At 34.4% G+C, this 23,843-nt stretch overlaps 1 protein-coding gene and 1 long non-coding RNA gene across 5 annotated transcripts in view; one reads left to right on the top strand and one right to left on the bottom strand.

Moving 5' to 3' along the window:
• HBS1L (HBS1 like translational GTPase) overlaps positions 1–23,843 on the top strand; it is a 93,764-nt gene that overhangs the window by 15,680 nt on the left and 54,241 nt on the right. For 2 of the 4 annotated variants that reach the window (XM_050787952.1, XM_050787953.1), the window contains one exon: positions 1,241–1,435. In XM_050787952.1, coding sequence (XP_050643909.1) covers positions 1,241–1,435 — 195 coding nt within the window. Of the gene's footprint in view, positions 1–1,240; positions 1,436–3,313; positions 5,479–23,843 lie in introns of those variants that run through there. The other 2 variants (XM_050787954.1, XM_050787955.1) reach the window with 2 other exon arrangements.
• On the bottom strand, positions 8,569–11,160 carry LOC126952868 (uncharacterized). The gene is made up of 2 exons (XR_007725055.1): positions 11,071–11,160; positions 8,569–9,665 (listed from the first exon to the last, which is right to left on the bottom strand). It is a non-coding gene; the product is annotated as an uncharacterized LOC126952868 (long non-coding RNA).

The raw sequence follows: 23,843 nt of genomic DNA on the forward strand, positions 1-23,843 counted from the left end.
CTCTTACAGATTTTACATCATTAATAAGTATTATTAATAATTTTAATACTGTCATCAGAAAATTAAAATTCATAAACAGCTGAGATAATTCCAGACTTAAATTTTTTTATTTTAAAAGTGAATGCTGGCTGGGTGTGGCGGCTCATGCTGGTAATCCCAGCACTTTGGCAAGCTGAGGCAGGTGGAAACCTGAGATCAGGAGTTTGAGAACAGCCTGGGCAACATGGTGAAACCCATCTCTACTAAAAATGGAAAAATCACCCGGGTGTGGTGGCGGGCATCCGTAATCCCAGCTACTCAGGAGGCTGAGGTGGGAGAATTGCTTGAACCTGGGAGACAGAGGTTGCAGTGAGCTGAGATCATGCCACTGCGTTCCAGCCTGGGCAACAGAGTGAGACTCTGTCTCAAAAAAAAAAAAAAAAGCCTATCCTCCCCTTAACTTCCTGGACTTTCTTGTTTTTATGGCATTTTTATATTACGTTATCTTGCTGTTTTTTTAAAGAGTCATTAAGGATTATTTTAGTTAGCTGGGAAGAACTGAAGTTAGCCAAAAAGGAAACAAGGTAGCAGCTTGAGAAATATGAGAAATATACTTTGTGAGTAACTGGGTTCACTAACAAATTAGAAATAGTTCCACACTCACCCCTTCCTTTCTGTACATGCGAAAAATGATCAATGCAGATACCATCATCATTGGTGACTGAAAATAGATATTAATGTATACTGTGCAGTGTACACTTTTTAAAATTATTATTATTATACTTTAAGTTCTATGGTATATGTGCACAACGTGTAGGTTTGTTACATATGTGTACTTGTGCCATGTTGGTGTGTTGCAACCATGAACTCGTCGGCACCCATCAACTCGTCATTTACATCAGGTATAACTCCCAATGCCATCCCTCCCCACTCCCCCCTCCCCATAATAGGCCCTGGTGTGTAATGTTCCCCTTCCCGAGTCCAAGTGATCTGCAATGTACACTTTTTAGAAACATTTAGTCACTATTATTCAGGAGACATTTTATTATATTGATTTTTAAATTAACGAAATCGTTCCTCTGATAAGGGAAGATAAGGTATATTGTAGATAAAAATGTGATCATTAGAAATAATTTTTGCCAAAGAGAAAGGAGAGTTGAATATTCTAGTACAGCTGTAAATTTTAAAATCAGTTTTGAAGATTAAAAGTTCTTTCATGGCGCCATTTAGTATAGCTTTTGACCATTGTTGTCTTTTCTAGCTCGTCTTTATTCGTGCCTTGATCACATGAGAGAGGTACTTGGAGATGCTGTGCCAGATGAAATATTAATTGAAGCAGTTCTGAAGAACAAGTTTGATGTGCAGAAGGCTTTGTCAGGGGTTCTGGAACAAGATAGAGTGCAGAATTTGAAGGACAAGAATGAGGGAACAGTATCTACAAGAAAGATGGCAAAAGGTATGCCTTTACTTGTTCTTTTTCACTTGTTTTACATAGTTAATGCCTAAAGAGAGGCTTTCATTTGCTTGAGCTTTTAAGAAAATACTTAATTTGCTTGAGCTATTAAGAAAATCTTGCATGTTATTGTTAACTTTTGATTATCAGTTGATCTTCTAGTTGTGAATTTTTAGGATGAGTACTGAGTTTCCTTTCTTCTGTTGTAGCCTGTTTTTGTGGTTATTTTACTACTTGATTTTTTTTGTTTGTTTATTTGTTTGTTTTTTGAGACAGAGTCTCACTGTGTCACCCAGGCTGGAGTGCAGTGGCATGATCTTGCTCACAGCAGCCTCCTACCTCCTGGGTTCAACTGATTGTCCTTCCTCAGCCTCCCAAGTAACTGGGATTACAGGTGCATGCTACCGTGCCTGACTTATTTTTTTTTTCTTTGTGTTTTTTTTTTTTTTTTTTGAGACGGAGTCTCGCTCTGTCGCCCAGTCTGGAGCGTAGTGGCCGGATCTCAGCTCACTGCAAGCTCCGCCTCCCGGGTTCACGCCATTCTCCTGCCTCAGCCTCCTGAGTAGCTGGGACTACAGGCACCCACCACCTCGCCCGGCTAGTTTTTTTTTTTGTATTTTTTAATAGAGACGGGGTTTCACCGTGTTATCCAGGATGGTCTCGATCTCCTGACCTCGTGATCCACCCGTCTCGGCCTCCCAAAGTGCTGGGATTACAGGCTTGAGCCACCGCGCCCGGCCCTTTGTGTTTTTATTAGAGATGGGATTTCACCATGTTGGCCAGGCTGTTCTTGAACTCCTGGCCTCAAGGGATCCGCCCGCCTCGGCCTCCTGAAGTTCTTGGATTACAGGTGTGAGCCACTGCACCCGGCCTCACTACTTGATTTTATAACTAACAACAGAGTGAAAATAAAATTAGATAAGACAAGACATCTTTTTCTTCTTGTTAGTAGCTTACAGAACTTTTCAATTGTTATTTTTTTAAACTCTAGTGAAATAGGAAGAGGAAATTAACAGCCAGCTAATTAATGTTAAAAAAATCCCTTTATGCTTTTATTATGTATACTTTTTTAAATTTAAATATAATTAGGTATAAGTATCATAATTATACTACTTTGCATTTTATAGCCAGAGATTTAATTTTAAATTTGTAAAATTTGGGGTGAAATTTGGAATTCAGTGGACGTAAGAGGGGAACTGAAGTGGTAGCATTATGTTAATTGGCATGCTATCTCTCAGTATGAGTATGGCAATTTGTTTACTTATGTCAGTGTTTATTGTAACCTTTGGGCTAAATTTTTCTACAACAAAGCTGCATACAGCCTGTTACGATGAAATAAGAGTGTTTTCCGGGGATGCTGGGCCCACAGATGGGCACTTTTAACTGGCTGTGATGGGAATGAATCTGTAATATGTCATCTTGTATTGGTAGTGTATCCCAGATTATGGTAGAAATTACTGGGAGTTATTTGTTTGCTTATTTGTTTCTAATACATTAAAATACAGAATAAAATGAACCTAGTTTCTTTTGTTTTTTTAAAGAAGTTTTTGAATTTGAGACAATCCTGACTATAATTTAATTATGGTTAAAACCTCACATTTTTAAATTCATGAAAATTAGAACATTGACTGACTTACATTGTATTTATCAGTGAATAGAGTATAAAGAGTACTTTAAATTGTTAAAGGAAGGTAATACTCCCTTATTGGTTTTTAGAGTATTCATGTTAAGTAATGATCAAGTATCACTTTATTCATGTCATAATCAAAAGAAGCATTTAGTAATTAAATGCCTCATTTCATGTTTCCTTTTGGTTGCTGTGACTGTCTTCTGCGTGTATCAACCTATTCATCTGAAAATTAATGGCTCTTGTAAGGTAAGGAGTCTTATTTTCTTCTGAAGTTTCAGCTGATAATGTTCAAAGTTCTTATCCTCAGTCAGCAAATCATTTGGATTATAGTTGCAAACCCTTTGATTTGTCTAGCTCAGTAGGAAAATATGGATTATCTCATAATTCTTCAGTTCCAAGTCACTATTTACTCCATAGAAGAAAGAAACTTGACAGACTTAAAAGTGAAAAGAAACTAGAATCATGTAAGTTAACAAAAGAACTTTCACTAGCTAACCTAATTCATGATATGTCAAGAGATTCCTGTGAAAGTCAGCCATCAGTCAGATTATCATCTACAGAGAGTCTGGAAAGTCTGCTGTCAAAGAACGTAGATGCTGATTTGTTGAGACTTCATGCATCTGAATGTATTTCCAAAGATGATTCTGCATTGAAAGAAATGCCAGATTTAAAGCCCGTAATCATAAAGAGCACAACACCGAATAATACTTTATATATTCAAAATAATTCGCTATCTGATTTTCAAAACATTCCAGTATGGGACAGTTTAGGAAGTTCAAATAATCATTTGTACTTAACTAGCTCATTGGAAAATATGACTGTTGATCATTTAAATGCTAGTAAAGAAACTGAAGTTGGAAGTGTTTCTTTAGTTGAACAAAGTGCTGAGAATTACATTTTAAAAAATGATAACTTGCAGTTTTCTCAGTGTGAAAGTCCATCCCTCACTGAACTGTTTCAGGAACACAAAGAAAACAATATAAGCCAGTGCTTTACTTTATCTGACCTTTATGACCAGTCATCTGCCAGTTTCACAGATCTAAGTTTGGGATCCTTTCCTCTGTCACAATTAGCAAATCGCTGTCAGTCTTCACCCGGAATATCAGAATTAACAGGATCTCTCTCGTCATTGGCATTTCATAAAGCTTCTCCCACAAGAGACCTTGAGAATTTGTCACTTTCTGAATTGATTGCAGAAACAATTGATGTAGACAACTCTCAGATTAGGAAAGAGTCCTTTGAGGTCAGTTTATCTGAAGTGAGGTCTCCTGGAATAGATTCAAATATTGATCTTAGTGTCCTTATAAAAAACCCAGATTTTGTTCCAAAGCCTATAGTAGACCAATCCATTGGTCCATCATCACGAACTAAAGTTCTAAATTCAAAGCTAGGGAAGAATTCCAATCTTGCTAAGGATAATAAAAAAAACAATAAAGGCTCTCTGACCAGGAAACCACCTTTTTCTCTCTCTTGGACCAAGGCCCTTGCTGCTAGACCTTCAGCTTTTGCCTCAACACTGTGTCTTCGTTACCCACTGAAAAGCTGCAAGCGACGCACCCTTGACCTCTATAAGACTTTTCTTTATAGTAGACAAGTTCAAGATGTAAAGGACAAAGAAATAAGTCCTCTTGTAGCGATAACACCATTTGACTTCAAATCAGCATCACCTGATGACATTGTAAAAGCTAATCAAAAAAAAGCATTTACTAGAGAATAGTAACAAAAGAAAAACTTGATTGCTGTTGTAGAGCTTTTTATTTTTAATTAAAGTCTTCAGAGGAATCACTTTATATTATGGGATTCAAATTGTGATTTTTATGAAAATTGTCCTAGGTCAGTTGATTAGTTGATACTTATTTTTGCACTGAATTTTTTTTAAACTATGCCTTCTTTCAGTGATAACTGGCTTTATTTAAGTTGGTAACCTATACTGAGTATATGTTTACAAAGTGGATATGGAAACTTGATGTTGTGAAATCAGACCTCAGATATTTTTGTTTGAAGCATTCAACTTTCTATGTTTTTTATGACAAAGTATTTTTTTCTATGAAATATTTTTGTGCTTTGTTCTTAAATGAAAATGCCAGCATTTGGGATTATTATAGTTTAGTGTGAAGATTATTCTTATGTGGCACAGCATAGCTGAGACGTTATATTTTAAAATATGATATAATTCCTAGTCTCATTATTTTTCTGTAGATAAATACTAAAATTTTTCTATTAGAAAAATCTTAAAATTCCTGACTTTTGAGAGTACTGTGGAGATTGTTGAAATACATTTTTGATAATAATAAACTGAAAATCTTTTAAGGAACCATGTAAATATAGAAGTTGGATTAATATGTGAATTATTTTTTTACATTTTTAAAAACCATTTGTCCTAAATATACACTTTAAAATAAATGTATAAAAAGTGTTTTCAGGTATGGTTGCATGTTCTTTGAATGGAGAATTTTACCAGATGTCTTTAGCTGCTGCTGCTGCTGCTGCTTCTGCTGCTGCTTCTGCTGCTGCTGCTGCTTCTGCTGCTGCTGCTGCTTCTGCTGCTTCTTCTGCTTCTGCTGCTTCTTCTGCTTCTTCTTCTGCTTCTGCTTCTGCTTCTTCTTCATTATTATTATTATTTCTTCTTCTTTGTTATTATTATTACTTTATTTTATTTTATTTTTTTGAGATAGAGTCTTGCTCTGTCATCCAGGCTGGAGTGCAGTGGCGCGATCTCGGCTTACTGCAAGCTCCGCCTCTGGGGTCACGCCATTCTCCTGCCTCAGCCTCCCGAGTAGCTGGGATTACAGGCGTCCGCCACCACGCCCGGCTACCTTTTTTTTTTTTTTAATTTAAAAAAAAAAATTTTTTTTTTTGTAGAGACAGGATTTCACCGTGTTAGCCAGGATGGTCTCCACCATCTCCTGACCTCGTGATCCGCCTGCCTCGGGCTCCCAAAGTGCTTGGATTACAGGTGTGAGCCTCCGCGCCCGGCCTGTTCTTATTTTTTTAAGATGGAGTCTTTCTCTGTGGCTAGGCTGGAGTGCAGTGACAGTGACACTCACTGCAGCCTCCGCCTCCTGGGTTCAAGCGATTCTCCTGACTCAGCCTCCTGAGTAGCTGGGACTACAGACGTGTGTCACCATGCCCAGTTAAGTTTTGTATTTTTAGTAGAGACAGGGTTTCACCATGTTGGCTAGGATGGTCTTGATCTCTTGACCTTGTGATCCACCCCCTCATCCTCCCAAAGTGCTGGGATTATAGGCATGAGCCACTGTGCCCAGCCTAACTTGTTCTTTTCAGTAAGTAATGGAATGTGGAGTTTTCCTTTTTGCTACTGACAGCTGTGTGCCCCACAGTGACAAAGTTTCAGCAATGGGGGATCAATAAAAGCTTTTCTAATCATTAGAATAAGTATGTAATTAATCCCTTAAAGCAGTGGTTCTCAACTAGCAATCAGAATCACTGGAGGAATTACTTCAGAACACAGACACTGAGGCTTCACTCCATATATGCTGAAGCAGTCTCTGAGGAATGGCACTTGGGAATGTGTATTTTCAAAATTATTCCCCAAAATGTATATTTCTGTTTGAGAATCATTGCCTTAAAGGGAGAAATCAGTAGAATGGACTTATTAATGCCAAGAATAACATCTGACTGACTTGAATGAATGATTTCTAGAAATAAGGAATACCAAGGAAAAATGCTACTTAGGAATTATAGCTTTTTGCGTAAAATGATGGAGATATTATTAGTATTCCTTGCAAAAATATAATACAGTAGTATCTAAAATGTTATTTTATTTTTTTGAGACGGAGTCTCACTGTGTTCCCCAGCCTGGAGTGCAGTGGCATGATCTCGGCTCACTGCAACCTACGCCTCTCAGATTCAAGTGATTCTCCTGTGTCAGCCCCCCGAGTAGCTGGGATTACAGGTGCATGTCACCATGCCTGGCTAGTTTTTGTATTTTTAGTAGAGATGGGGTTTCACCACATTGGCCAGGCTGATCTCTAACTCCTGACCTCAGGTGATTCGCCCACCTCGGCCTCCCGAAGTGCTGGGGTTACAAGCATGAACCACCACGCCTGGCCAAATATTTTTTTTAATGAAAATGAAAAGGCTGATCTTTTCCCAGTAAATATTTTTTCTCTGGCAGCTACTTTACTGTACATTTGATAATTTTTTGTGTTACTTTTGTTTCTGTTTATTTTCAGAATGACATTCCAAAATTTTAATCTCTGTGTGATGTTTTTCAGTATTTCGATGGGAAAAGTTAAGATGGCATTATGTCTTTTCTTTTTTTTTAAACCAAACACTTCTTGATTTCTTGTGATGTCTTCAGGTTTTTGTTTTTTAATTGAATATATCAGTGTACCATAATACTAATGGTTAGGAGATCATTTAAATCACAAGCTATATTTTGTGATTGATTTTAAAATTTTAATTATCCCAGTGGTTGAGATTGTTTTTCTAGTCTTGAACCTTGGTCAAACATTTTAGTAACTTTGAATTAGTGTATGACTGAACTAGATGTATATATTGGCAGTCTTCAATTTAGGAGTGAATTAATTAATTATAAGAGTTTGTTTGTAACTGATAATTATTGATAGGTTAAGTGCTGCACAGGTGGTCCACATTGCACATGAATCCTCAAATACTTATGTAATCTATATGTAGTTGAATATTGAATAGCAGCACTATTGTGTTACCTCTTTTATAACAAAGTAATTTTCAAGTGGAAATGCAATACTTTTAAAGCCATATAGTAGACCTTGTCGGTTGAACTAGGTCTCCATTTGTTGGCTGATTAGGGTTGTAACTACCAGGTATGAGATTCTTCTGGTGGGGAAAAAAATTATATATTATAGGGTGGTAAGAGATGGCAACGATATCTTAAATAGGTTTCCAGGCTTCCTATTTTCCTTGGCTTGGCTACTGGTCTGTCAGGCATGTACACGACAAGTACTTGGCTGTTGACTAAGGGAGTGTCACAGTCTCTGAGATTGCAGAGGTGGAACTGAGCAGACCTTTCCACCTTCCACCCTTGGCCATTGGTCCTTGGTAAAAAGCCAAGTGTCTGCTTGTTCATGAATATGCTCCTTGTGATTGTTGGCACTAAGTGTATATTCTGTACCAGCTGCTGTTTATTGACTGCTGTCTTAGTAGCTCAGGTATGCTAGGTGTTTTAGTTTACTTTACTTTCCAGTTCAGCTATAAATTTTAAGATGCAAAGCTGTTTTTATTTGCATTATGATCAAGGGCATTAATAATTTACTTTAGGAATAGAAATAATATTGTAATTATATTCTAAATGATATAAAATACATTAAAAACAATTTTTGCTCTTCACTCTTTTTGGTTTCTTAAAAGATCTGATGTTGTTCATGGATGGATGTTTTGTCCTTTTGCATTCTAAAGTGTTTAGTTGGCTCTTTTGGATATGATTCTTCTTACAATAAATTGCCAAGAACCAGGGTTTCATTTCTGTACAGAGCACTTTTTAAAACTTTTCCTTTTTAAAACCTTTCCTAGTTACTAAACTGGCATTTTAACCTTTTTTTCTCCTTTTAGCTTTGAATCTGTCTTTCTTAAACTTGCCTTTTACACTTTTTCTTCTCATATGTAATGATAACTGTAGTCAGTGTTTTATATTTAGTTTTTAATATTCAGTGGGGGCTCATGTAACTAATTGTCATACCAGGGATAAAACTAATAAGGTGCTCATTTTTTGTAAGTAAAAGAAACCACTGAAGATAAAATACAGTTAAAGAGAAGAATAATGAGTTCTCTTATGATTATTTCCCTTTTTAAATTGACCCTGAATCTATATGTGGACCATTGCAAATAAACAAGTATACATTGTATGTTGAGAAAGAACTGTGTATCAACATGTTTTCTCTTTTATGTTCATGCAGGTATATATTTGGTTATAAAGTCAATTTTATAATAGTTCAGAAATTGTTTTATATATAAACAGTAGATTATACATAAATAATGTGGACTAGACAGGGAGGGATTAATATGAATTTCTATACTTGTTTTCTTTTACCTATGTATTTATAATGACATAAAGCTCAGTTTATGCAGTTACACAATTTTAATTTTTAGATTGTAAAAAATTTGTCACATTTTGAGTTTGTATATATTTTGTAAAAGCTACACAGAAAGAAATGAAAATTCTGAGATTTTCCTAAATCAAGTGTAAAAACATGCAATCTATCCATTAGGATTTTCTATATAAACTTGATATTTCCGAATGATCTTTTAATCATTTATGCTGAAAGTACTGTTTTATTTCTATAAACAAATTAAAAAACAAACTACCTGTTTGTGAAAATTTTCTTTTAAGATATTTGGCATTTAGAATTCTTGCTTTCCATGGGGTAAAATTTTATATATTCTTTTTACTGTTTAGGACTCACCTAGAAATACTATATAAGTATAGGTTGTGATGAATATTGGCGATGTAATTGCAGAGATGACAGTGGAAGGCAAAGGAAATGATGAGCTGGGTATGGTGGTGGCATGCACCTGTAGTCCGAGCTCTTTGGAAGGCTGAGGCAGGAGGATTGCCACTTGAGCCCAGAAGTTCAAGTTCAGCCTGGGCAGTGTGGTGAGACCCTGTCTCAAAAAAAAAAAAAAAAGAAGTGATAAAATGCGTATTTATTTCTGAAATTGACAGGCCTGATATCTACTGGATGAGTGAAGAAAAGCGTTTTAGATGAAAGATATAACCCAAGATGAACAAAGATAGTATTCTTACGTCAAAGGGGAGGGGGATATATGCACACTTCAACACATGATTATCTTTATTACAGTGTGGCATATTATACCCTTCAAAGCTGACATCTTTGTCTTCCTCATCTAAGGTGCCACCTTCTCTTCTGTTTCCCGTCTTTGTTATTACTATCACCATCTAGTTAACCAAAACCAGGAACCTAGTATCATCCTTGGTTCATCTCTCTTCACCTGCTACTCATAATTGATTACCATTCCTGTTATTCTCACCTTACAAATAAGTAAATATACGTGTGTGTGCATATAATATGCATACATATATAGTCGACTCTTGTTATTTACAGTAGTTATGTTTTATAGTCACTACAAACACCGAAATAATGAATACTGAACCATTGCTCCTACAGGAAATACAGGGGTAGGTTCCTGTGAGCCTCTCATAACATTTTCATCAATCAGTGAATACATAACATTGTTTTATATGTGTCTCTATTTAAAGACACCTTATTTAATGGACGTGTATAGCATGGATTCATTAACACCGAACTCAGGCCAACAGCACTGTAACTCATGCGTTATCTCCTTATCTAACATTGTTTATTTGTTAGGCACATCCTAGCCTTCTTGTGTTTAGAATACTAAGCACTACACTTACAGGCCATTTTAAAAATTATCAACAAAAAGCACAAAATTACCAACAAAAAGTACAAAACTGGAAAAAATGTGACACTAGGTAGACCATGAAAAGGACATTTGTTTACAGTATGAGAGCTGTAACAAGAAGGCCGACTGTCACCTTCCTCACCTCACCTGGGAACTTGCATATTGGATGATTTTTTTGCTGCTCTGCACATGTCCACAAGTGAGTGCAAAAGTGAGTAGTGATTTTGGGATTACAAGTAAATTTGTTGTGATTAGGTGAATTCACAATGTGGAACCTGTGAATAATGAGAATCAACTGTACATTTTTTGGCCCACTACTCTTTCTTGTTATTTTTCCTCTTCATTATTTTCTCCTTTATTGTTACTTTTCCTCTTTATTGTTACTTTTATTTTTATTATTTTATTTCCTGTTACTTTTCCTTTTACAGGCCATTAGCTTTTAGCAGAATTACCTAAACATCTAACTGGTTTCTTGACTTTTCAGTTTATTTTGGCCAGAATAAGTTTTCTAAACTAAAGATCTAATTTTCTCTCTCCCTATCTAAATCCTTTTATTTCCTGAGCCCCTTTATGAGCTCATTTCTGTTTTGTACCTGTTTACCCAAACCTACCCAAGAACACCTACCTGAGTTTCCTCTGCTTCTATAGTGCTTGCCTTTTTTCTCTCCCCCTTCCCTCCTGGCTAATCACTGTTTGAATGGTAGTTTCGATATCACTTTACTCTCAATCATGGGGTAGGGGAACTTTCATATGCACCCGTAATTCACTGTTCTGCCTTTATTACCACCCCATGTGAAGTCATAATTCCTCTCTCACACATGCATAGACTTTCTGTTGTCACTCTGCTTTATTCTTAACAGCACTTATATCCTCTGACACTGTGTTTGTTGTATATACACTTGTTTTTGTTATGTTTTCTCTCTGCTCTCCCTCCACCCCCCTTCCACGTAAGTCCTACAAATATAGGAATTTTGTGTATTCACTGCTGTATTCCCAACTCAGAATATGTCTGGCACATAAACGTAGGCAAGGATTTTAAGTAAAAATTGAGTCTGTCTCCTAATATGGTCCCACAATCTTGTTCCTTAGAGGGAGCCACTGTAAATACACTGTTTCTTCTTTATTCTTCCAAAGGTTTCACTAGCATGTTACACATATGTGAATGTACGGATACATTTTTATACAAATGGAGAATATACTGTAACACTTGCATATGTATCACTTAAAGCATTTTGCAGAACTTTCTTTACTGCCATATACAGATCAATCTCTTTTAACAGCTACCTAGAATTCTGTAATATGATTATACCATAATTTATTTAAACAGCCTCTGTTGATGAACATTTTAAGTGTTCCAGTTGTTATTGCTGATAATAAATGAACATCCTACATTTCTAGAAATTGAACTGATACACTTGAAAGTTTTGGATAGATATTGCCTAATTGCTCTTGATAGAAATTGATTTCCCTCCCACTAGTTTATGAGCATTTCTGCCCAAATTCTTATAGATAGGGGTATTATTCCTTTTGGTATTATACCAACCTGATAATTGGAAAATATTTTTTTCATTTATTTATATTTCTTATCTGTAAAGCTATATTTTTCTCCCTGTCTACTCTTAATCTGCCCACTTTTCTGCTGGTTTATCTCTTGTTTCATGATTTTTAGGATGTGTGTGTCTGTGTATGTGTGTATGTGTATGTATATGTGTGGATCCATATGCACACATACATATGTGCATATTTATATACTAAGGAAATTAGTCGTAAAAATTGTTATATGCATGGAAAACACTTTCTGACTTCTAGTTTGTCAGGTCATTTTTTTAGAAGATAGATTTTGAACTTTTATATATTCAGATTTATTAGCCTTTTTTCTTAGGGTTTTGGAAAGTTATGCTCCACTGTGACAAGATAATTTTTAAAAAAGTGTCCTTGTTTTTTCTAATACATTTGTCAGATTCATTGTTTTACAGTTGGATCTTTGATTTAGCTGATATTAAGGGCTAACATAGGAATCCCATTTCTCCACCATCTTTTCTCCGTGTGGAAAGATGGATTTATCGTAGTATCTTTTTAAATTACTATAGCTTTTTAGTACCTGTTTTAATATTTGGTAGGCTGTCTTGTTTTTTTCACTCCTTATTGTAGTTTTCCTGAGTTATCTCACATGCCTCTTTTTCCCATATGAGCTTTAGAAACAGCTTGTTTCGTTACTAAAAAAAGAAGAAAATCCAGCTGTAATTTTTATTGTTGTATTTAATGCTAGCAAGAGATTTCTGAAGGAAAAAAATACTGTCTCCAGAGTTGCCAAAGGTTAGATAACGTTAGACATTATTATTATCTTAGTAGATTTTCTAGTATTGTTCTAGTGTTATGATGTAGAACCATCTCCAGTTGGTCATGGTGGATTTTTCTTTTAAGGTGATGGATTTTATTTGCTAACATTTTATTTAAGATGATTTCATCTATTCATAAAATTACTTGAAATTGTGTGTATGTGTATGCTCTTTGGATATTGTTTTTTCTTGTGATGGTTTTACAAAAAATTTAGAATGATTTTGTCTTCAAATAATTCAGTAGCATTGAAATGATATGTTTTAATGATAGGATTTATCTTTTCGAAGATTCTGGGATCAGTTTTGAAAGTTTTAATTTTCTTAGAAAAACATCCATTTCATCCAAGGTGACAAATGTGTTTGTTGTGCATTGTACCAAACATTGTCTTACTCTTTTAGATTTTTCTATGTCTGTAGTTACTTCTCTATTCTCATTTTCAGTATGGTTTTCTCTCCTCTAGTCTCCCCTTTCTCTCTGCCCAGCATTTTTTTTTTTTAATTACCTTGCAATTTATTTTGTTTTTTCTTCCCTAAATTTTAGTTCCTAGATCTGTAATTAGTTCTCCTGGTTTAATTCATTACTTTGTAAGTTTGTGTATGACTTAATGTATTTTCGTTATGTTTTTTGCTTTTTATTTTTCCTATCCTTCTGAGTAGAATATTTAACATATATGCATTTTTAATTCATCTTAAAAGTTTTTATGGCCAGGCACGGTGGCTCATGCCTGTATTCCCAGCACTTAGGAGGCCGAGGTAGGTGAATTGCTTGAGCTCAGGAGTTCAAGACCAGCCTGGGCAATAGCCGTCTCTACCAAAAATACAAAAAAATTAGCTGGGCGTGGTGGCACACATCTGTGATCCCAGCTACTTGGGAGGCTGAGGCGGGAGGATTGCTTGAGCCTGGGGACAGAGGTTGCAGTGAGCCGAGATTGTGCTAATGCACTCCAGCCTGGGTGACAGAGTGAGACTGTCTCAAAAAAAAAAAAAAAAAAAAAGTTAGTTTTTATTTATGGAATTTCTAACAGAAAAATGCAGAAAATAATGTAACAGACACTCATGGAACTAGCACTTGGTTTTAACAAGCTAACATTTTGCCACGTAAATTTCAGATCTCTGTTTAAATAAACTGTTAGATTAGAATCTAGCCTCATCCTTTGCTTGTTCCTTTCTAATATTTTAAAGTTGATATGCATAATTCTCACTTTATTCTTATTTAATTCTATCTCTGTAGTCATTATTTTTCCTATGAATACTACATTTGCGGTGGCTTGTGGGTTCTTTTCGAGTTACTGTTATTTTCCGGATAATCAACAATTTTAATTTTCATTTCCTTTTTAAGCCAAGAGTCCAAGAGAGTTTTAGAATTTTGGTTGTTGGGGAGTTTTGTTATTTTTGTTATGATTACTGGTTTTATTATACTGTTTATCAGAGTATCTGGTCTGTACTCTGTTTATTGAGTTTGTCTTTGCGACCTAATGTATTTCATAGGCATTTGTCTACAACACTGTTCTGTTTGCAGAATACAAAATACAATAATTTTCTGTTAGCTTATTTTTCTTTTTTTTTTTGAGATGGAGTCTCACTCTGTCGCCCAGGCCTGAGTGCAGTGGCACCATCTCGGCTCACTGCAACCTCTGCCTCCTGGGTTCAAGCTATTCTCAGGCTTTAGTCTCCCGAATAGCTGGGATTACAGGTGCCTGCAATCACACCTGGCTAATTTTTGTAATTTTAGTAGAGATGGGGTCTTGCCATATTATCTATGCTGGTCTTGAACTCCTGGGCCCAAGCCATCTACCCATCTCGGCCTCCCAAAGTGCTAGGATTACAGGCGTGAGCCACTGCAGCCGGCCTGTTCATTATTCTTATAATCTGTTTTTTTTGTTTTTTTTTTTTTGATTGGCGATAGGCTGAGAGTGGTAAGTTAATATGTAACACTCTTGCATTTTTATTTCATATTGCCTGGAGAGTTTACTCTGTAAAATTTGATATACAAAGATACATGATCTTTCTATGGATTTGAATTTATCATTAAATTTCCCTTTTTGCTAGTTTTTTGCTTTTTGCCTTAAATTCAGTTTAGCATTAATATCATGATTGCTGCTTTCTCTTGTTTTATTTGTCCTTTCTTTTGCTTTCAATGTTTTGAGTCGCTTAGGTTTAGTTGTATCTCCTGTATTTATATACTTGGGTTTGGATAGAGAGTCTTTGTTTTAATAGATGGGTTCTTCTCATTTATGTTATTAATAGACCAGATAATAATGTCTGTCATTTTTTAAAAAGTTGTTGTCTTTTATATTTACATATTTTGATATGATTTGTGTTTGTTTTTATCTTTGTGTATTCTATGATAACTTGGAAATTTTATAGTTCATTTTTATCATGTAATAACATACTTTATCTTTTTAACTTCACTAACTTTAAAGAATGTATATTGATCTCTCACTGTTAAAAATGGAGATGTGAACATTTACAATTCACCCCTTTTCTGTTTCTCATTAATTGTGTTAATATTTTAAATTCTTAGGTAAGGTGTTCTTCTTTACACCTTTACACCTTTACTGAATTTATTAGCTTTTAAACAATTTTTTAAAACAATTTATTAAACAGTTTTTAAAAACAGTTTATTAGTTATTTTAGAAGTGATTTTGTGACCTATATTTGCATGACAAATGGAAAATAATAGTTTAGCATTACTCTTTCCTGGAGGAATTTGCAGCTGCTGCTCTACTGTTTTCTGTTGTTGCATGTTGCTAACTAGCTACCTGGATTCTGCCACCTCCAGTGTGGCTTTTATTTCTACAGGAGTTTCCCACTCTCCCTCTGTTCTTCTGAGCCCTGCTGGCTTACTTTTCCATTTGTCCTCCTATTTGTTTTTATCATCTTTATTTTATCCTCTGTGTCTTTCTTTTAAGCTCTTGTGTCAGATACTGTATTTTCTTTGCTATACTTGATATCATAAAACTTTAAAAACCCTTTTTCTTTTTACATTCAACTGTTACATATTCTTCATCTGCCTTTTGTTTTCCTCCATATTTATTCTTAGAGTATTTACCTATAGCTTCTATGTCATGCCCTCTTTGAATATTTGAAAAGGGAGGGATTTCTTTTTTGACAGCATTTTATAAAGAATAATGGGAGGGGTGTGGTGACTGAGCTCGGACCACCTCGTACTCGTGAACTTGCTGTTTATCCTTAGGTCATGTTGCAGCAGTTTTCTCAGCAGTGTCAGTTTTCTCTCTTTGAGGCAAAACAGAAACAGTGAAAGGCTAAGTGAAATTCTCTTTCGAAGGTTTTTGTGATTTCCTTGTCCTTGGCGTGGATGGGTTCTGAGATTCTTCCTTAGCCTTCACTGTTGCTATTTTCCTTGTTGGGTCCTTCAGAGGTATGTTTCCAACTTTGGAGAACTCTGGCTTCTGGACAGAATCTGGAGTCCTATGTTTCTCATGTACACTGAGTTTGATCCACATTTCTGTTTGGTAAGATGTTCTTCATAGTTTGTGCTTTGGTATTATGACTGTTTCCTACTTTTTTGAAAATGCAGTATTCTGCTTTTCTTGCTGTCTCTCTTTTGGGAAAATGGGATGGGTGTCTTTTGGAAGAAGAGTGGGATAGAAACATCTTTGCTTTGGCTCTTAAAGTGGATGTATTTTTCCAAGGGCACTTGTTAGATTAGATACCCCCTTTTCAACTGTGAAACTAGACCGATCTGAGAGGCTTGTGACAATTTCTTTCTCGGTGTGTGATACAACAGGCCTTGTCCTAAAGATTTAGGAGCTTATGTATAATAGCTCCAGTATCACGTCAACTTGATACCACTAAACATTCCAGAAGATTTCTCTTTTTTCCCCCAGAGAAATTTTCAGTATTTTAATATATCTATAGTTTTAGAATGTGAACTTCCTAGTATTTACATAAATTAGCCTCTTCTGGTAATAAGTTAGAACTAACTTCTAAAATAATATATTACATGTTAACATATCTTAATTTAGACAATATTTTAGTTCATTTTGTTAACAGCAAATACATATAACCTGAGAGTGTTATTTTATAATTGTGTTATACATGCCCATGAATGAACTGCTAAAAAAGCATATATTTGGGGAATAAAATTGTGGAATAATCTTAATTTTCTGATGTTATTTTCCTTGCCACCTTAAATCTACCAAGAAAAAAAAACACCCCCAAGAATATGAAACTGAGTAACACAAAGTCTTCCACAGGAAAATGCAGAAATTAAAATTCATACATCTTTTTTTTTGGCGGGGGGGAAACAGAGTCTCGCTGTGTCACCCAGGCTGGAGTGCAGTGGCGCGATCTTGGCTCACTGCAAGCTCCGTCTCCCGGGTTCACGCCATTCTCCTGCCTCAGCCTCCCGAGTAGCTGGGACTACAGGCACCCTCCACCATGTCTGGCTAATTTTTTGTATTTTTAGTAGAGACAGGGTTTCACCGTGTTAGTCAGGATGGTCTCGATCTCCTGACCTCGTGATCCGCCTGCCTTGGCCTCCCAAAGTGCTGGGATTACAGGCGTGAGCCACTGCTCCTGGCCCATCATTATTGTTTTAAAGGATCCTCTTCTCAGAAAAATATTATTTATGGATTAAAATTTTATAATTAGTCAACTGGAAGATAGTTTTCAACAGAGTAGATATTATGTGAAGTGAGGTTTCACTCTTACGATTCCTATTGAGGCTTTTTCTACCACTGGATTAATTTTATTTCATTGAAAAAATAGTTAATGTTAAAAAAAAGTGAGCATTGAGAAAAATAGTTGGTCTAAAAGTCTGGAAAAACTATCATGTATAATTTAAATTGGCCATTTTTCACAGTTTTCAAAATTGGTATTTCCATTGCTTCACAAATAAAGTAGCTGATAAATGTTTATACTAATCAGATCATTAAGATAATTGATTGTTGAAAAGTATTTGCTTGGTTTGAAGAAATAAATGTATAATTGAGCTACTATTGACAAGGTGTGCTTTAAGTAATAGTGGTTTACCTATACTGGTTAGAAACCTATTATATATCATTTTCCTTTTCTCTTGAATTTTATCTAGTTTTCCCTTCAAGTAAAACTTTTGTTTACAAAGTAAAGCCTACTTTTACATGATGAGGTTATATTCTTTCTAGCATTGTTTTACCATTTTCATAGTGTTAATCTGTTAAACTTTACATAGTATATCTGTATATGAATATCTTTAATATTATTTATAACTCAGGTGATGATTGTCATACTTTTGGTTCTTTTGTTGTTGTTTTTGAGACAGTCGCGCTCTGTCGCCCAGGTTAGAGTGCAGTGGCGCAATCTTGGCTCACTGCAAGCTCCGCCTCCCGGGTTCACACCATTCTCCTGCCTCAGCCTCCCAAGTAGCTGGGACTACAGGCGCCCGCCACCACGCCCGGCTAATTTTTTGTATTTTTAGTAGAGACAGGGTTTCACCATGTTAGCCGGGATGATATCGATCTCCTGACTTCGTGATCCTCCCACCTCGGCCTCCCAAAGTGCTGGGATTACAAGCGTGAGCCACTGCGCCCGGCCACTTTTGGTTCTTAATGTCAGGTTGTTCCCTATTGAAGATTCAAGAAGTTAAAAAAAAAGATAAAGGAGCTATAAACAGTTTCCCTAAGATCATTATTTTCCTACTTGTTTATTTTGCTGTATTTGTCTTTCTCTTAGCCATCTATGTATCTCATCAGTAAATGGGAAACATAGTAACATTTGATTTTTATGAGAAAATGCAACCTCTTTTTTTTTTCCTGCTCAGGTCAAATGTATTATGAGATTTTATCTTTATCCTGGAAATAAATCCTGTGATTAATTTGAAAAGTTTCTATTACAAAGAAATATGAGATATTATGAATCCTACTAAATCTGTATGAACTTTTCAATAATGCACTTAAAATGCCTCTTTTATTTTAATCCTTTTTAGTAGATTGTTAACATAGTCATATTTAATGCATCTTTTTTGGTTTCCCCTTTTGAATATATTTTTCGTTGAAAATATTTTTTCACTAATTTATTCATCACTGAGTATTTTTATTTAGACAGGAGAATTTTATACTTACACAGGTAACTTCAGAATTAATTGGCTTTCTGCTTAAAATTATGTGGGCTTTGTAAAGGAAGTGGTTTATTTCAGTGAAAAAAACTTTAGTTCAGAATGTTCTCAGCTATGTTTTAAGATTCTCTTTGTATGTACACCTACACTGGAAAAACTGAAACACTAATTGCTTAATTTAAAAATAATTTGCTTTAGACTCTCAAAACAGCGTGTCTTCATGAACAGCTGGTACCATCTATGAATTACATGAATGTTAAATATAGAGTTTTCTTCTAACACTAATTACCTTCCTTTTTTTTTTTTAACTTTACAAATTCTAATCACATTATGTATATTTGTACATACTTTCTTGTTTTATTCTAAGGCAATTATACATCCTTTTAGTGAAAAATAATTTTTGAGTGCTTTTTATGTGCTAAGTACTTTAGCCAAAGAATAGAATGGAGGGAGAGGACAAATAAAATTTAGCTTAGCCAGCATTTATTGCGTGCTCTTTTTTTTAAATTAGAAAAGCATGCTAGGCATAGGGGACATAAAACTAAGATACAAACTTTCCCCTCGAGTTTTAGAGTAGCCCCTTAGGGGCTAGGTCTCTGATTTAATAGAAGTACCTTTATGGCCAACTGCTTTCAGTCTGAACATGGTGACTGCTTTTTTCTGTTATTTGTAAAGCTTCCTGTTCTGGGAGCTACCTCTCAAGGGGAGATAGGATGGTGAATTAACATTTTGAATATCAGCTATGCATCAGGCTTTGTGTATGTTTTATTTGATCATTGTAAGAAACTTTGAGGTAGATGGAGAAACTGAGGCTCATATAAAATAAATAAATTGCCTAATTTTACATAGGTGTTAAGAGGCCAATTGTAATTCCAATAGAGTTCTTTGAATCTCCAGTGCCCTTTTCATTGTTATACATTACTTTCTTGCAACAAACTTTTATTCTGTAACAGTTTAATCTTGTTAAGTGATAAGTATCTTAGGGATAAAACTGAATCCATTGTCAAGGAAACCAACTTTATCATTAGTAGGGTATTTAAAAATTATTTTTAGTTTTTTTTTCTGCTAGTATTATTTAAACAAGAGACTTGACATTCATGTATAGACAATTGTATGTTTCTAAATCCTGCAAATTAGCAGTCCTAAGAAATGAAGTCATTTGCTAGTCTGTTTAAATTTCAGATCACTTTGTGGTCTTTGGATTGTAAAACAACAATTCTGTTTGACTTAAAATACTGTATAATTTAGTTTCTTAATATTTGCTAGCTTGGTGCCATTGTAAGGACCAGCTTAAATAATATTGTTTATTGAGAACCAATTTAAGAGGAAGCTCATACCTAATCCTATGGAATCTAGAATTATGTAGCATTTTGATGCATTTAAGCAGTAATCGTAGGCAATATTAATGAGTACTTTACACCAAATGTACTAAATTCTTTATATCTGCTATCACTTAGTATTCATAATAATCATAGAGAGTAGGGATTATTTTTATGCTGGTTTTATAGTTGGAGGATCTGAAGCTCCAGAATGTGTAAACATCTTCCCCAAGGCCACAAAACGAGTAAATGGTAGAAACAGCATTCACAGCAATATGTTTGTGATACTGAAGTCTTCGTTTTTATACTTTGTGTGTGTTTCTACATATTAGAGTATATTAGTCCTTTTTTAAAAAGTGGTCATCTGCCTTTTTGAAAAACCCATTTTAACTTAATCATGTGCAACATTAAACAACTCTTCATTTTGCCCTCCCCTTAGTCTCTGACAACCACACATAGACCCTTTTTTAATACCAATAAATTTAGATTTCATAGTATTCCATTGTCTAGCTGTCTGGTTATTATAGGAACTTAAGTGTTTCAATTTATTGTTATATAAAAGATACAATTTTAGAGTGGAATTGCTGGATAAAAAGGAATGGTCATTTTTAAGACTTTTAGTACATATTGTACATACAGTACTTTTAGCACATTTCTTCAGAAAGATTATACTAATTCTTAAATTTAATTATTACTCATAATGGCATTGATAGTGTTATTTCATAAAGGATAATTATACTCCACTGAAGGATTTTGTATTTGTATTGAAGTTTTCATTCATTGACAGTGGATAAAAGATAAATTATGCAGTTTTTCTTGGGCTTATGGCAGTTACCTTGTGTCCCTGAAAATTGTGTCCATAGTGCATTGAACATGCTGTTATAGGTCGGCATTGCCAAAAATACCATTTATCCATGAGAAAATAATGTCTGCCTTACAAGTTTCTGAGAAGTAAAGTAACCCATATGATGCAGTTGTCATAATGTCTTGCTCTTGGAACATGCCCAGGAAATGATCATTGAACTTAGTTCAAAGAAGTAATGTTCTTTTATTACTACTTAAGGAACAAATGCGGTTAAAAAGTGGATTATTATGTTAAAGTCTAATGAATTGAGATGCTCAAGTTACTTCCACTGAGTTTTTTTTTTTTTTTTTGGAGGGATTTTTAAAAATTCTTCACAATGTTTTTATGTAGGCCCTTTTACCTGTTACCCCTTTCTCCATTTAGCCATTTTAACAGTCTAATGTATATTCTTTCACATAACCATTTATAAAAATAGACACATATAGGGATTTTTTTATTATGGTTTTGTAAATAAAAGGCATACTATATTTTTCATTTTCCTTACCCCCCTCCAAGAATACACTGTCAAGATAGAATAGTTATACATCTACATAGTAGTCCCCAAACAATATTAATTTCCTTTTCCTTTACTAATTGCTTTAAAATTCGTTATATTTGTTACTATGGAGTTATTTCTGGATATTGGTGCCATTACTAAGTCTTTTGCTCACACACATAAATTCAAAATGGTGTTTGGAAATAATGTATTATATCTGGAGATATACAATGATCTTATTTTATATCTTTTTTAAAACTAAATGTTTTTTTTAGGATTATTCAAATGGAGTAACCTCTCCCTGTCTTTAAGGTCATGTTTCTGAAAATCCCAGGTTGAAATAAGGATTATGCTGAATCTATGAAGACCTGTGTATGTGTATTTTATTGTCACTAAAAACAGTGTGTGGCACCTAAATATACAGAATATTAGTAAATTTTGATGCCATTTAAATTTGATTAACACAGTTTAATTTTCATTTATCATCTCTGATTCTAGAACCCTTGAAGTTTTCAGTAAGGTCCTTGTAAACCTTTTTTTCCTTATTTCAGCTCATGCATACTGTGAAATTTTTGTTTCTCCTGAACTTTTTCTTGTATCCAAATGTTCACTATTTTTCTGATTTTTGTGACCAGAGTTGATTCTCACTGCTAGTTTCCACATTAATTTAGAAGAGCACTGGTACTTGTGTCAGAGTGCTTGGATTTAGATTTCAGCACTAGTCGTGTGTCCTTTAGCAAATTACTTAACACTATGCCACAGTTTCCTCATTTGCAAAAGTAGGGTTATAGTTCTTGTTTTTTCTGGTAGTTGCAATGCTAAATGAGCCGTTATAGTATATATTAAGTCATTATAGCATTTCTTGGTGTGTGGTTGGTACTTACTCAATTTAGATTATTCTGCATTGCTGAGGAGGTATTTCTCAAATATACATTCTTAGCTTTGCTTATAAATAATATGCCTAAGCTTAGGACAGAAGGATTAATGTGATTAGGGAGAGACTTAAGGGTAGATAGTTCCAGGGATAGGGATATAAATGAGATCTCTCAGAGAGTTTGGGATAAATGAAAGAGAAGTCCTAGGACAGAATGTTAAAAAACACCAATGTATTTGTTTAGTGTAGGTTTTTTTCCTTGTTTTTTTTAAAGGTAGTATACTATTTCATTCTGTAAAGTAAAAAGGCTTCGTTTTGTAGGCTGTCCTATTTCTAGTCCAACAAAATTTTCAGTCACAGTAATATTTTCAAATAAAATATAAATCTTTTTGAAGGAAAATTATTAGTAATAAGAATTCTTAGTGCTATAGAGTGGTCATAATATAATTTAAATTCATTGCATGTATTAGATTATAAATTTTGCACATACTACCTCAAGGTATGTAATCCAATCTAATATGTAGGTTGAATTTGTTCGTTTAAATGTCTTTGTTTTAAACAATTGCTGGTTCAGTGCTATTTACATAAAATTGAAATCTAGGCTTAGTGCATCTTTTAGGTTGTTTTCTTCTATTGTGATAGGAGATGGATGCTTTATAATGGATTTGATGACACAAGTTATGCTATAAAGCTGCTTTAAAGTGGGAAAGTAATTCATAACAAATAAATCACAATCAGTGCAACAGTGCTATTGAAGGAAGTGGTTTATTCTCTATAGCCTAGGTGGGGTACTTTCTGAATGTATATCTAGTAACTAGAATTTAAATGTTTAGTCAGATTCAGTGAAATGATTTCATATTTTAAGTAGTGTTTTTTTCATTGGAAATTTAACACTGGTTTCTTTGAAATTTTGAAAATCTTAATTTTTGTGTGTGTGTACATGTATCTGTATGTACTGGCACATTGAAACATTTATAGGAATAATATCGATTGATGGCAAAAGTGTACTTATCTGGAAACCCTCAGTTTTTTTTTTTTGGTTTGTTTGTTTTTTTAAAATAAGCTTGAGTATTGTTTTCACCAAGGCATTTTGATCTGAATGACTTTAAATTGTGAATTTATCTCACATTAAAAGTCTGTTGTGAATTTGTTTTGAATATTTCTAAGCCATATAAATATAAAAAAAAAATTCCCCTTTTTGAAATCTTTCAAATCACCTTTTCACAAAAAGTAATATATTAATGTAATAAAAGGGAAAAAAGTCACTCATAATTTTCTTACCTTGAGATAGCATAATTTATCTTTGCTTTATTTTTTCAGTTTTTTTCTATGCATTTCTTTCTATATGGTAAGGTTATATTATACATACATTTCTGTAGCCTATATTTTCCTCCTTTTCTTTATATATTTTAAAATGTGGAATAAATTTTTACATCTCAGTTTGATTCAGAATACTTTCAAAATATTG

Source organism: Macaca thibetana, chromosome 4, assembly GCF_024542745.1.
Source record: "Macaca thibetana thibetana isolate TM-01 chromosome 4, ASM2454274v1, whole genome shotgun sequence".
Classification (NCBI taxonomy): domain Eukaryota; kingdom Metazoa; phylum Chordata; class Mammalia; order Primates; family Cercopithecidae; genus Macaca; species Macaca thibetana.